This window comes from Pristiophorus japonicus, chromosome 1 (genome assembly GCF_044704955.1).
Source record: "Pristiophorus japonicus isolate sPriJap1 chromosome 1, sPriJap1.hap1, whole genome shotgun sequence".
In the NCBI taxonomy this organism is placed as follows: Eukaryota; Metazoa; Chordata; class Chondrichthyes; family Pristiophoridae; genus Pristiophorus; species Pristiophorus japonicus.
Genome location: NC_091977.1, coordinates 481,928,906 through 481,944,886, shown reverse-complemented (window position 1 = coordinate 481,944,886; position 15,981 = coordinate 481,928,906). Strand labels below are relative to the sequence as shown.

Genomic DNA, 15,981 nt, shown 5'->3' with positions numbered 1-15,981 from the left:
CTTATATACATTTAAGGTACCAGGACGATACACACTTCAATACATAACATCTCACTTCCCCCCTCCCAGTCCCGAAGCCGTTGCCGAGGATCTCGACCTTGTTTGTCCAAATGAAGGCAGGTATGCATAGACAGTGCGTTTGTATGGTACATGTTATCTGGTACAAATGTTGCGTCAACGGGTTGCGGGTACACTGAGCAGTTACATTAAATAGTTATTAACTGGTAACGGATCCCTGATTTCCTTATTAGCTCTTATCATTAATTGTACTTCATATCCATTATTTTACACAAACACAGTGACCATTCAGCATTAAAATATTAATTCTTATTATAAATCCGTCATCTCACATTAACATAGCGCATTTTAGACTCACTCTTGCCTTATAGAAGTCACTTTGTGGGGACCACCACGTGGTAAGGCCTTTTTAAGACTCCCGGGTACATTTCCTTTTTAAGGCGCCATCTTTGATGCAGCAGGATTCCCCGAGGCTTCTCCTTGGGCGCCGCCATCTTTGATGCTCTGCTGCTCTCGACACGAGGCCGCCGCCATCTTGCTCTCCGCCGCTCCGGATGCCCTCTGCCGCCGCAGCCTCCGCTCCCCTCTGCTGCCACCTGACTTGCCGCCTCTCCTGCGGCTGTTGTCATCGCTTCTCCGGCAGCCACCGTAGCCGCCTCCACTGCGGCTGTCGTGGCCTCTCCAGCCGCCGCACTTGCCGCCTCCCCTGCGGCCTCCGTAGCGGCCTCCTCTGCGGCTATCATGGCCGCCGACCTCCAGCTGCTGTCGCCGCCCGACTCTCCCTCTGCGTGGACCCCTCCGATCCGCCGGCCATCCTGGATCCCTCGCAGCGCCCCGCCGGCTCACCCCCCCCCCCCCCCCCACTAGGCCCCTCTCTGCAGGGCTGCTTGCCTGTGGGGGCTGAGGCTGCAGGATCTCTGTGTGAGGTCCGGGGCTGGGGCTTGCCTGTGGGTGGATTGAGGCTGCAGCTCCAGCTCGGTCGGCGCTGCTCTCTGGGGACCCGGGGCATGGCAGCACCCTGGGGAGCAGCAGCCTGTGGAGTGGTGAAGCCTTCCCAGCTTCCACGGACCTTCCCCATCCACTTCTGGCCTAGGAACGTCGGCCCATCGCCTGCAACGACCCACAAAGATAAACCGTGCGTCTCGTCCCCGTGGGATACCTGCACCATCGCTCTGCCAAGAACAGGTATTAGTTCCCTGGTGTAGGTACGCAGCTTCACCGTGATCGGGACCAGCTTGGGTCGTGCAGCTGGGTTAATCCACAGTTTATCAAAAGTTCTCTGACTCATCAACGACGGACCCGAGCCCGTGTCCACTTCCATACTCACAGAGATTCCATTGATTTTTACTTCCATTATCACTGGGGGCGAATCGTCAGTGCACGTATACAGTCCCAACACGTCATCATCTTCTGCCTGCTCCTCGCTGAACAGTGGATCATCCCCCATCTCCTCAGCCACATGGTGAGTCCGATTTCTTTTACACATACGCTGAAGGTGGCCTTTCGTGTGGCAGGTATTGCACATCTACTCCGCAAACCTGCACCGGTGAGCCCCGTGGCTTCCTCCGCAGCGCCAGCATGGTGCTACTCGATTGGCCCCCTCAGTGGACTCTGAGTTCCAGGACCCTGTGGTCTGTGCTCTCTGCCCCGGGCAGAGCCACGTTCTGCAGTTTTGTCCATGGTGGGCGCTATCCTGTGGACAGTGCCTGCCGGGTTCAAGACTGTGTGTATCAGCTGTTTGGTGCTGTAAGTCAAGGTCATATGTGCCCGGCTGATGGTGATGGCCTTTGTCAGGGTGACTGTGGGTTCCATGGCTAGCAGCTTGTGAAGGAGGCCCTCATGGCCAATCCCCATGACGAAAACATCCCGCAACGCCTTGTCAAGGTGTGTGTCAAAATCACATGGCGCCGCGAGTCTCCTGAGGTCCGCAGCATATTTGGTGACATCCTGGCCCTCAGTTCTGTAGTGATGGTAAAATTTGTATCTGGCCGTGAGGATGCCCACCTTCGGTTTCAACTGGTCACGAATGAGTTCAGTCAGCTCCTCGTATGACTTGTCCCTGGCGCTCCCGGGTGCCAGCAAATCCCTGACGAGACAGTAACCTCATCGCCACAACTGGATAGCAATATCGCCTTACGCTTATCCTCATTGCGTCCATGTCTTCCGTCAGATCGTTTGCTGTGAAGTAGTACTCGAGCCTTTCCGTAAAGGCCTCCCAATCATTGCCCACGGTAAAATCCTTTAGCGAGCCCAGAGTAGCCATGGTTGCGTGGAGTTCGTCCGTTTCCTTGTTGCCAATGTGGTGAATGTAGCACACAAATCACTGACTCCACACGGTCTGGTGTAAGTCTAACTGCTGTGACCTTCGTCCTTTATTGAACAGCTCCAGAGAGACTCTCAGGTGTGGTGGTCAGCCTTTTATACTGCCTCTTGCAGGTACTTTCAGGTTTCCCATCACAGCGCCCTCTGTGGTGTACCATTGTACTTATCATACATTTAAGGTACCAGGACGATACACACATCAATACATAACATTCCACAAGAGGAAATAGTTTCTCACTGTCTACCCCATCAAATCCATGTTTTATTTTAGACAGAACTTGCATTTTTATAGCATCTTTCACGATCTTGGGATGTCATAAAGCACTTTACAGCCAATGACTTTTTGAAATGTAGTCACTGTTGTAACGTAGGATATGAGCTTGGGCCGGCACTAGTCTGGAGTCAGGAAGGTACACTCCTGCAATTCCAGGCCCCACAGAAAATGCTTCCGAAAAATGTTCTGCACCTTTTTTGGATAGACCGGCAGTGGCCCCTTCAAGAATCGTCGGTTAGGCTACTCACAGCCCGGTTCAATTGGGTGGAGTCTGCGCGGCGGATGCTCTGCTCAGTTGTACCTGAATATTGCACACAGGATCCTGCAGCAAGCGTAGGACCTTAATTTGCATATGTAAGTAGCTTCCCGTCAAAACAGGAGGGCGTGCTGCTTGCACGTTTACAGATCAACCTTAAAGTTGCATCAGGCAAGCTTTGAGCATCTATGCAATGGCCACCTAACTCACTTCTGATTTTCAACCGCTCCCACCGACTCCACGGGGTCAGTCCAAGAGGTTGTCAGTGGGCGCATCCACAGCTTACTTGCAATATACCGGTCTGCAGACTTTCAGGCCCTCTCTCTTTAAAAGGGTCGCTGATGGTGAGGTTCCATCTTTAAAGGGAATGCCCATTGATGAGATTAGTTCTATAAACAGGAAATACCAAGAAGCCCTGTCTGCAGGGCACACATGGCTGGATACTCACGTGGCTGAGTGACAGTGCCTTCATGCTCTTGTAGCGATTGTTTGGCTCCAGTTTGTACAGGTGCTGGTCGGTGATGAGAATAGCGCGATCCTCACACTTGTTAAACCTATTGATCTGAGCCAAGAAAACAAGGAAAATTAACCATTTCTGCCAAGGGATCTATAAATGTTCTAGACAGACAAGCAAATACACTGAAAAGCACATGCACACACTCATGCACAAACACACACATGCATGCACACACACACTTGCACACATGCACACGCATACATACATGCATACATGCAAACACATACATGGGCACACATACACACGCACACGCGCACACACACATACACGTGCACACATATACACATGCGTGCATACACATATACACGAGCACACATCCACACAGGCATACATACACATATATACACGCGCTCACATACACACACATATACACGCGCACATATACACCCATTCACACACTTATCCACATGCACGCACATATGCACACGCACACAGAAGCATACAATTTTGTATTTGGGCTTAAATGATCAATATTTTCCTTGGGTTTTATTGTGTTCAGAATAACTCCACAAGACAATGTTGTAAGCGCAAATCATTGTGACATTGGTCTCTTTAATGTAACTCCAAAGTGAGAAAGCAGCATGGTAGATTGCCTTTTATACCTGCTTGTCCAGGGTGCACAGGTGACCCTTAGGTCTCCCACAGGTGTGCCCCCTGGTGGCAAGTCTTACCATTGATTAGGTTTTCATACATAACATCACTCCCCACGCCACCCCCCCCCCCAAAGTCTTATGTACAAGTTATTTACAGGTTGAGGCGATCCGGGGCTCTGCGTTCCCGGGTCGATCGCCTGAGTTGAAGTCCTGGTATGGGTGAGTTGGTCGGACCATTACTGCACGGTAGCGTGGCTGGTCTGATCAGACTGTCGGGCATGGTTGGTTCATCCTCGTGGTTGACAGCGAGATCGATTGCTGGTTGGGTGTGTGCTGGTGGATCATAGACGGTAAAGTCTTCTTCAAACTGTTCTTGGTTGTCAGTGAATCGCAGTTTGGTCTGATCCAAGTGCTTTCTGCAAGTTTGTCCATTCAACAGTTTAACAACAAACACTCTATTCCCCTCCTTGGCTAAAACAGTGCCAGCAATCCATTTGGGACCATGACCGTAATTTAGAATAAACACAGGATCATTAACCTCAATGTCATGCAATACAGCCGTGCGATCGTGGTACATGTTATGCAGGTGCTGCCGGCTTTCTACGTGATCATTGAGATCCGGGTGGACTAAGGAGAGCCTGGTTTTGAGTGTTCTCTTCATTAACAATTCTGCAGGGGGAACCCTGGTGAGCAAGTGGGGGCACATCTGGTAGCTGAGCAGGACTCAAGATAACTGGGTCTGCAAGGAGCCGTCCGTTACGCGTTTCAAGCTTTGCTTGATAGTTTGGACTACCCGTTCCGCTTGACCATTGGATGCGGGCTTAAATGGGGCAGACCTGACATGCTTGATGCCATTGCGGGTCATGAACTCGTTGAATTCCGAGCTGGTGAAATACGGTCCATTGTCACTAACAAGGATGTCGGGCAAACCATGGGTGGTGAACATGGTCCATAGGCTTTCAATGGTGGGAGTGGATGTACATGATGACATTATTATACATTCAATCCATTTAGAGTAAGCGTCCACTGCTATTAGAAACATCTTTCCTAGAAAAGGGCCGGCAAAATCTATGTGGACCCTGGACCACGGTTTGGAGGGCTATGACCACAGGCATGGGTGCGTTACTCAACTGTGAGCAAGTGTTGCATTGGTGCTGAAGTTGCATGATCAGCCATGATCATATTGAATGATGGTGCAGGCTCGAAGGGCCAAATGGCCTACTTCTGCACCTATTTTCTATGTTTTTATGTTTCTATGACTGCCACGCAGTGTCAACATGGTGTTAATGGATACGCATTCGCACCCCACAGCGGCCTCTGAGTCACCCTAGGCCTGTCCTCTGCAGTCATGTAGGCCCTGCCATGTACAGTTCTGCCTGCTGAAGGCATTATTTTATGCACAGTACTTGCCGGTGAGCTTCGATGCTGTGAAGATATCTGTTTCGTGTTGTCGCTCGTGGATATGAAAGCCTGGGCTATCGTGATGGCCTTGTTCAGACCTAGGGATTCGGCAGACAGCAGACCCCATGGCCGATTCCAAGCACGAAAAAGTCCCGCAACATTTCCCCCAAAGATCTAGCAAATTCGCACTGTCCCGCAAGGCGTCTTAGGTTGGCGACAAAGCTCACCACGTTCTGGCCCTCGGAGCGATGGTGCGTGTAAAAGCGATACCTGGCCATTAGGATGCTTTCCTTTGGCTTGAGGTGTTCCAGAACTAGCATGCACAGCTCTGTGTAAGTCTTGTCCGTTGGTTTGACTGGTGCCAGCAGATTTTTGATGAGTCCATATATCGAAGACCCATATACGGTGAGGAGAATCGCCCTGCACTTGACCGCCGTCTCAGCCGTGTCCAGCTCATTGGCCACGAAGTACTGGTTGAGACGCTCAACGAAGGCTTCCCAATCATCACCCCCAACAAATCTCTCATGAATACCGACAGCCATTACTGTGTGACACTTCGTGATCAGTAACTCGTCGCCAATTATTATGTTCAGAATTACTCCACAAGACTATGTTGTAAGCTCAAACCATTGTGACTTTGGTCTCTTTAATGTAACTCCAAAGTGAGGAAGCAGCATGGTGGATTGCCTTTTATACCTGCTTGCCCAGGGTGCACAGGTGACCCTTAGGTCTCCCACAGGGGTGCCCCCTGGTGGCAAGTCTTAGCATTGGTGAGGTTTGCAGACAGAACAGGTTTAGTTGTACCGGCCATTCCAATAAGCAAGCTTCATATCCCCTATGTACCGGAGTATACCTTTACTTGCCTAATATTTAGAGAAATGAAGCAAGACTCAGGAAGCAAATAGGGAACCCTTGTCACTGAGGTCTGGCTTACTGGAACACATCACATTCCACCACATGAACGGCTTGTGTTAAGTGGGTGAAGAAATAACTACTCCGTCGGACTGCAGCTCAGGGTATAAACCAGCGAGAACATGTCCTGAACATTAAACAGGTAAGTGTACAGCATTTGGTGCAAACAGTGTATGTCTGCAGCCTTTCCAACACACTGTGGTGGGTGTGTGCCAGATATTAGGCCGGTATCGAGATTCACTGGTGTCCCTGCTTTGCATGTGGATCCCCGCTCGGAAATGACTCCTCCATCCAAACAAGCGTAATGGGGATCAGGCTGAAAATGAGGGCATGGGTGGAGTGTTCCCAATGCAGGGCATTCCCAGACCCCGATCCTCCAAGAGGATTGTCAAAATATTGCCAATAGTACCAAGTTATTAAATGGAGGCTGTGGGCCCCACGTGGGATCATTATTTTTAAAGCGGTCCAATAATTAAAGAAACAACAAAATATTCTTTCGAGCAGGGGAGTGGAAATCTGCCAACCCTTGCCCCCGATCCCAGCAACTAGTGCCACAGTATGCAGTCACTTCGAGAGCCCATTGCAATGAAATTAAGGCCCTCAGAAAGTCCTTTGAGGTCAACCGTGGAGGTTCCCTTGGAAGTGCTCCCGCCTAGTTGACTTTTAACCCCAGCATATTTGCAGTACTTACAAACTTTACAAAGGCTTTTCCAAATGTCAAATGTAATACAGGCTGCACACTCCTTCACTCATGCTCAGCATAAACCTGACCAGCACAAACATAGGGCCCACGTTTCGGGTGGAGTTGCTCCTAGTTTTTTGGAGCAACTAGTTTAGTTTGGAGTATGTTAGAAATTGCAATTCTCAGATATTAGTTTGCTCCAGTTCTAGTGAGTTAGTTTAGGTTGGCTTTAGGTAAAGTACTTTTTTCAAAAGGGGGTGTGTCCAGCCACTTAGGCCTGTTTTGCAAGTTTCGGCGGTGAAAATTTACTACAAACTAACTTAGGATGGAGTAAGTGTCCACTTTTGTAAGTTCTGAAAAACCTTACCTCGAGTTAAGTTTAGTGCAGGCACAGCCAGAGACGGCAAGTGGGAAGCATTAAACACAAAGGACAACCCCCACATCAGCATCACAACAGCGGAGGGTAAGGGAAGTTAGAGGATTTTCCATAAACACCTTAACAACATTAAAGAAGCAAAGTACATTTAAAGCATTAAGCACTAAACAAAGCAGTACATTTAAAGCACCAAGCACGAAACGAAGCACAAAAAGTAATAAGCAATTAATTAATAAAAAATAGAAGGAACCCTGCACCTAAAGCACCAAGACCAAAGTAATAAGCAATCAATCAATAAAAAATAGAAGTCCTACCTTTATGTGAAGGGAAGGTGTCTCTGTCAGTGTCTCTCCCTCTAGTGTCTCTCTCTCTCTCTGTATCTGACAGTGGGGGTTGGTGTGTGTTTGTGGGGGGGCTGTGTGTGTGGGGGCTGGGGGTGGGGGTGTGGGAGGGGGTGTGTGTGTGTGGGTGTGTGTGTGGGCAGGGGGAGGGGGGGAGGCTGGAAGGTGGCACCCCTGCTCTCTCCTCCGGCCCTTCAATCATTTCACATGCTCCTCAACCCTTGCCACGTTCCCCCCTACATCCCTTGCCACGCTCCCCCTCTATCCCTGTTGCCACACTCCTCCCCTCCCCGGTAGCCATGCTCCCCCCCCACCCCGATAGCCACCCCACTAGCCACGCGCCCCCTCCCCACCCCGCTAGCCATGCGCTCCCCCGAGCCATCGCGCAGGCACGCATGCTCCAACGCGCCTGTGCAACGCTGCCGGCACTGACAAGAAGGCTGATGCCTAGCCCCGCCCCCCTGCAGGCTGCGATCGGCTTGCTCCGCCCCAGGGAGACTACACTGTGCCACGCCACACTCCAGGAGGACCAGAGAATTGCTGCAGAAGATTCCGGCGCACCTTCGAGCCCAGGCATGTCACGTAAGTCTCGGAGGTGCGCCGTTTTCGCCAGAAGCAGAAACTTGGGCCCCTAGTCACTATCTGTGTGGCTACTTGTTAAGGGGGAGTCCTCTGAGCCACCTCAAACGCATCTGACCACTTCAGATTGCTGACTAGTTACTTAACAGCCAAGAGTTAGCTCCAAATTTCTTTTCAAGATATCCCAGAATTGAAAAGGAATTGAAAACTGCATTTCTCTAAACAACATTAGATAGTCAGCCATTCAAAAATTTAAAACAGCTCTCAAACACACTTAAACAGCCCCATAAGGTGCTTGCTAATCAATGATGTGGCCCAGAACATTGATCACTTTAAACATTTGAAGGGTCTGTGAGAAGGGTCCTCATTGAAGGACTAAGGAAGCAATCATTCATTAATCAGGCTAGGCTTGGTATCTTCTGCAGCCTGCAGAAACTGCTAGCAGTAACTGATTTTAACCTTGTGCCTGATTTGATTGGCAACAAAGATTCCAATAAATAAATAATCATAGACAAGCTGAAGCACATACAAGCATACTTACACACACATACATGTGTACACTCATATAGTCACACAAATGCACCGACACACTCAGACAGTTGCACATGCGTAACAGACTTCCACTCAGATATATACACATCTACACATATATAGCCACTCTACAATATATTCCCACATGTGCATACAAATACAGTCACACGTACGCATACATAAACGCATGGATTTACATTCCATATACATATCAAAGGGCACACAAAATCATATAAACATATTCACATGCATGGGGTCCCATGCCATTTACAAACATATGCACACTCACACATACCCAAGTGAACACATATCCATTCATATGCACAAACTCGCATATACACGCGCACATACACTCAGACATAAACACATATATATATATATACACACACAAACAGTTGTACAACACATACACATGCACACAGATATATACACAGGTATATATGCACTCTTTTGCATACACAAACTCTCGTATACACATGTGCACACATATACAAACGCACATACACACACACATATATAATAATGAATGTATAAATGTAGTCGTATGAGATTCCTTTCTCCACTATTTTACCCTTCGCGTTAACCCATTCTTAAGGCTCTTGTTAAATTAATTTATCAGAGAAATGAATTTCATGCAAGCCCCTTCCCATCTGTCACTAATACCACAGGGTGTGAACTCAAAACCATATTTTTTTAATGTTGATTGGTGAAGGACTAAGAATAAAATATGCCAAGCCCTGGACGTGACTTCCCCCTTAACAATCCCACTAGCAACACTGATAAAAGAATGGAGAAGTGAAGAGCAGAGTTTTATAAATATAAGCCTGGAGACCTCTGCTGGGGGGAATCAGCAAACAAAAGTTTAATGCATTGCTAAGACCCAGAGGAGAGGTGATAAGAAATGTTTTTACGCAGCAAGTTGTTATGAGTTCACGGCCTGAAAGGGTTGTGGGAGCAGAATCAATTGTAACTTTGAAAAGGGAGTTGGACATATACTTGAAAAGGAAAAATATTCAGGGCTATGGGGAAAGAATGAGGAATGGTACTAACTGGATAGCTCTTTCAAAGAGCCAGCGCAAGCACGATGGGCCAAATGGCCCCCTTCTGTGTTGTATGTTTCTATGGCAACATTACTTTTTTGGACGTTTGAGCAGGGAGATAAATTCCAATAGGTTACTGTGTTAAAATAGCAGGCGGGGTGAATGTCATATGAACATGCTTCGATATTCACCTACTACTTTCGCCAGCAGAGATTCCTCTTTCTTTATCCTTACCTTTCGTACGTGTGCGGAGAACAGCACGCTGCTGAATGGTTCCTTGCATTTCAGCCCCTTCATGGTTGTGGTAAACTGGGACATCATCTTCGGGTTGTCCCTGACCTGAAGGAACAGAGATTTTAATGTCAGCCTCACTCGAAGGCCCCATCCGAGTTGTGTCGAGCGGGGAGTCAATGAGTAGAGGATGCTGCATTTCCTAGCAGTGGGAAGGATAGAAGATTATGGGGTAAGGCTCCTCCCCTTCCCCCTTGCCCCATGCACCTGGGCAATTTGAGAATGGGCAGTGTCCCCGCTCATAGGAACAGAATTAGGCCGTTCAGCCCCACAAGCCTATTCCGGCACAATTAGATCGTGGCTGATATTTACCTCAACACCATTTACCTGCCTTTGCTTCATAGACTTTGACACCCTTACCTAACAAAAATCGATCTATCTCAGTCTTGAAGGAACATAAGAAATAGGAGCAGGAGTAGGTCACATGGCCCCTTGAGCCTGCCCCGTCATTTAATACGATCATGGCTAATCCGATCATGGACTCAGGTCCACTTCCCTGCCCGCTCCCCATTACCCCTTAATCCCTTATCGGTTAAGAAACTGTCTATCTCTGTTTTAAATTTATTCAATGTCCCAGTTTCCACAGCTCTCTGAGTCAGCGAATTCCACAGATTTACAACCCTCTGAGAAAAGAAAGTCCTCTTCATCATACTTTTAAATGGACAGCCCCTTATTCTAAGATTATGCCCCCTAGTTCTAGTCTCCCCTATCAGTGGAAACATCCTCTCTGCATCCACCTTGTCAAGCCCCCTCATAATCTTATATGTTTCGATAAGAACATCTCTCATTCTTCTGAATTCCAATGAGTAGAGGCCCAACCTCCTCAACCTTTCCTCATAAGTCAACCCACTCATCTCCAGAATCAACCTAGTGAACCTTCTCTGAACTGTCTCCAAAGCAAGTATATCCTTTCATAAATATGGAAACCAAAACTGTACGCAGTATTCCAGGTGTGACCTCACAATACCCTGTATAACTGTAGCAAGACTTCCCTGCTTTTATACTCCATCCCCTTTACAATAAAGGCCAAGATTCCATTGGCCTTCATGATCACTTGCTGTACCTGCATACTATCCTTTTGTGTTTCATGCACAAGTACCCCCAGGTCCCGCTGTACTGCAGCACTTTGCAATTTTTCTCCATTTAAATAATAACTTGCTCTTTGATTTTTTTCTGCCAAAGTGCATGACCTCACACTTTCCAACATTATACTGATGCTGCCAAATGTTTGCCCACTCACTTAGCCTGTCTATGTCTTTTTGCAGATTTTTTGTGTCCTCACACATTGCTTTTCCTCCCATCTTTGTATCGTCAGCAAACTTGGCTACATTACACTCACTCCCTTCTTCCAAGTCGTTAATATAGATTGTAAATAGTTGGGGTCCCAGCACTGATCCCTATGGCACCCCAACCAGAGAATGAACCATTTATCCCGACTCTCTGTTTTCTGTTAGTTAGCCAATCCTCTATCCATGCTAATATATTATCCCCAACCCCGTGAACTTTTATCTTGTGCAGTAACCTTGTCAAATACCTTCTGGAAGTCCAAATACACCACATCCACTGGTTCCCCTTTCCACTCTGTTCGTTACATCCTCAAAGAAGTCCAGCAAATTTGTCAAACATGATTTCCCCTTCATAAATCCTTGCTGACTCTGCCTGACTGAATTATGCTTTTCCAAATGTCCTGCTACAGTTTCTTTAATAATAGACTCTAACATTTTCCCAACCACAGATGTTAGGCTAACTGGTCTATAGTTTCCTGTTTTTTGTCTGCCTCCTTTTTTAAATAGGGGCGTCACATTTTCAGTTTTCCAGTCTGCTGGGATCGCCCCAGAATCCATTACAACTAATGCATCCACTATCCCTGCCGTTACTTCTCTTAAGATCCTAGGATGCAAGCCTTCATGTACAGGGGATTTATCTGCCTTTAGTCCCATTATCTTACTGAGTACGACCTCCTTACTGATTGTGATTGTGTTAAGTTCCTCCCCCCCATAGCCCACTGATTATCCACTGTTGAGATATTGTTTGTGCCCTCTACCGTAAAGACTGATACAAAATATTTGTTCAGAGTTTCTGCCATCTCAATGTTCCCTTTTACTAATTCCCCGGTCTCGTCCTCTAAATGGACCAACATTTACTTTAGCCACTCTTTTCCTTTTTATATACTGATAGAAACTCTTGCTATCTGTTTTTATATTTCGTGCTAGTTTACTTTCATAGTCTATCTTCCCTTTCTTAATCATTTTTTTCGTCATTCTTTGCTGGCTTTTAAAAGCTTCCCAATCTTCTGTCCTCCCACTAGTTTTGGCCACTTTGTTTTTAATTGGATTCCGTCCTTTATTTCTTTAGTTAGCCACGGATGGCTATTTTTTTCTTTTACACTCTTTTCTCCTCACTGGAATATATTTTTCTTGAGAGTTGTGAAATATCTCCTTAAATGTACGCCACTGTTCATCAACCGTCCTAAACTTTAATCTATTTTAGCCAACTCTGCCCTCATACCTTCATAATCTCCTTTATTTAAGCTTAGTACACTCGTTTGAGATCCAACTTTCTCGTCCTCCATCTGAATTTGAAATTCAACCATGCTATGATCACTCATTCCAAGGGGATCCTTTACTAGAGATTGTTTATTAATCCTGTCTCATTACACAGGACCAGATCCTAGATAGCCTGCCCTCTGGTTGGTTCCATTACATACTGCTCAAGGAACCCATCCCTTATGCATTCTATGAACTCTTCCTCAAGGCTTCTCTGACCAATTTGATTTTTCCAATGAATATGGAGGTTAAAATCACCCATGATTATTGCTGTTCCCTTTTTACAAGCCCCCACTTTTTCCTGGTTTATACTCCGACCATCAGAGTTGCTGCTGTTGGGGGCCTATAGACTACACCCACCAGTGACTTTTTCCCCTTATTATTCCTTATATCCACCCAAACTGTTTCAACATCCTGATCATTTGAGCCAATATCGTTTCTCACTATTGCAGTGATTCCATCCTTTATCTATAGAGCTACCCCACCTCCTTTTCCTTTCTGTCTGTCCTTCCGGATTGTCAAATGCCCCTGAATATTTAATTCCCAGTCCTGGTCACCTTGCAACCATGTCTCTGTAATGGTTATCAAATCATACCCATTTGTATCTATTTGTGCCATCAATTCATTGATTTTGTTTTGAATGCTATGTGCATTTAGACAAAGTGCCTTTAAGGTTTAGGGAGGGAATTCCAAAGCTTAAAACTTAGACAGGTGAAGGCATGGCTGCCAATGGTGGGGCGAAGGAAATGAGAGTTGCAAATGAAGTAGGGAATGCACAAAAGAACCATAAAAATAACCCCCATGAACAAAGGAAGTGAGGAAAAACATAAATTACAGTTATAAGGGCTCGTTTTCAGACATTGCGTTCCTGGCAGGGAGCCTCTTCCATTGTATTGGAAATTTTGGCAGATTTTTTCGTAAAATCATGTGCCAGAATTTGCCAAACCAGCTCTTTAACTTTCGGTTACCTTTGCCTCTGCCATTTCTCTATGAATGGCTTTGGGATGTGTACAATGTTAAAGGCGCCGTATGAATTCAAGTTGTCAGTCGTGGCTAAGTGGGTAGCACTCTTGCCTATGAGTCTGAAGGTTGTGGGTTCAAGTCCCAAATCAGAGACTTGAGCACAAAAAATTTAGCCTGATACTCCAGTGCAATACTAAAGGAGCGCTGCACTGTCGGAGGTTCCATCTTTCAGAGAAGACGTTAGACTGAGATCCCGTCTGCTCTTTCAAGTGGACGTATAAAATCCCATGACACTATTTGGAAGAAGAGCGGGGAAGTTATCATAAGAACATAAGAATTAGGAACAGGAGTAGGCCATCTAGCCCCTCGAGCCTGCTCCGCCATTCAAAAAGATCTGGCCGTGGACTCAGCTCCACTTACCCGCCCGCTCCCCATAACCCTTAATTCCCCTATTGGTTAAAAATCTATCTATCTGTGATTTGAATACATTCAATGAGCTAACCTCAACTGCTTCCTTGGGCAGAGAATTCCACAGATTCACAACCCTCTGGGAGAAGAAATTCCTTCTCAACTCAGTTTTAAATTGGCTCCCCCATATTTTGAGGCTGTGCCCCGCTGGCCAATATTTATCCCTCAATCAACAGAACAAAAAACAGGTTATCTGGTCATTATCACATTGCTGTTTATGGGAGCTTGCTTGTGCGCAAATTAGCTGCCACGTTTCCTACATTACAACAGTGACTACACTCCAAAAAATACTTAATTGGCTGTGAAGTGCTTTGAGATGTCTGATGGTCATGCCATGCGCTATATAAATCCAAGTCTTTCTCTCTTTCTTGTTCATTTTACCCAAGGGCAGAAGCAGTATATAGACGAGGCTCTAGTATCTACAGATAAGAGGGGCCGCCAGAGTAAAGGTAAAATGGTACTTACAGATGAGAGGTAGTCCTGCTCCCAGGTTCTCTGTACACCCCAGTCCTTCCTCCGCCCCAGCAGTGCATCCAAGGCAGCGATTTTTGCCTTGATTTGTGGCATGTCAGACGGTGGGATGTTTTTGACGATCTGTCGTGCCCTCCACCTGCAAGAGAGCAGCATATCATAAGGTGGATTGAGCAGAAAAACGAGTGCTAATTTTATCAAGGTTTCAACTGTCGGGAGATTGAAGTACACAAAGCTCTATTAAATTTCACTCTCTCTCAGATAACTATGGGGTGAATTTCCTCAGGAATTCTCCTGCTCCCTGATGTACATTCGGTGGAGCGGGGAGCAGCCTGAAGGATGTGAATCGTTGTTATGGCCTTATAGTTACTAGGATCCAATGATAGATTGAATCCCGTGGACCAATCAAAGCAGTCGAAAAAGGGGATTGCTCAAAGTTGACACTCATGAACTCAACTGTCAAATTAAAACTATAGGCCAATGAGATTGGTAGAAAGCGACAATAACATTTGGAACAGCCATATGATTACTACTGATCAATGTACTGGCTCGATCCTGACACTCTTTAAAAAATTTACAGATCGATATTGATTGCTATTTGGAATAGAATGGCTATTATACAATTGATGCTGAAGGTGCTAGTCATAACATTCAATTTGTATCTAACCCATGTTGTACATGCCCTGGGAATGCTTGATAGGATTGTGTAGAGGGAGATTTACTCTGTTTCTAACCCATCCTGCACCTACTGTGGGAATGCTTGATGGGACAGTGTAGTGGGAGCTTTACACTGTATCTAACCTGTGCTGTACCTGCCCTGGGAGTGTATGATGGAACAATACAGAAGGACCTTTATTCCGTACGAAAAGTAAACAAAATTCCTTAAAGAAAATATTTTTTACCTTCTGAACAGATACTTCATATTCTCCTCAAATTTGACTAAGACTGTGGGAGGCGTTGGCCAGGTCACGCTCTTTCCATAGTCGCTCATGCTCCGTACACTCTGGAAGCGCCTCATTACCTCTATTAGATATGCCTTGACCTTGAATGTCTTGTAATAACTCATGATTGCGTAGACAGCTCTCATGCCCCGGCAACGTCTCCTAGCAAGGGCTCCCCTCCAGACCTGTTGAGAAAAACATGTGAAACAACTCGCTGAATGTAAATTATTAGTATTTCATTGCACGTGTTTTATTTCCAAATGAAGTATCGTTGAAGGGTTGAGCAGACCTTGCCCTTTCATCTCTGGAACTAGGGTTCAAATCTACCTCCGATCAATGGGATGCAAGTTTCCTCTTTCTGCCATTTGTGCAAAGTGAATCTCCATCTCAAGTATGCATGAGTCCCCAGCACCAAAACTGCAGTTACTTTATCACAAATTATTGATGTCACTCAGGAGC

General features: G+C 46.4%; 1 protein-coding gene across 1 annotated transcript in view; it reads right to left on the bottom strand.

Annotated features, from left to right (window-relative positions):
* The window catches only part of LOC139276891 (unconventional myosin-Id-like), a 168,311-nt gene that overhangs the window by 50,203 nt on the left and 102,127 nt on the right, over positions 1–15,981 (bottom strand). The window contains exons 17-20 of the mRNA XM_070894890.1: positions 15,484–15,707; positions 14,576–14,720; positions 10,077–10,181; positions 3,319–3,432 (exon numbers count right to left, since the gene is read on the bottom strand). Of these exons, the coding sequence (XP_070750991.1) occupies positions 3,319–3,432; positions 10,077–10,181; positions 14,576–14,720; positions 15,484–15,707 (588 nt within the window). The remainder of the gene's footprint in view (positions 1–3,318; positions 3,433–10,076; positions 10,182–14,575; positions 14,721–15,483; positions 15,708–15,981) is intronic.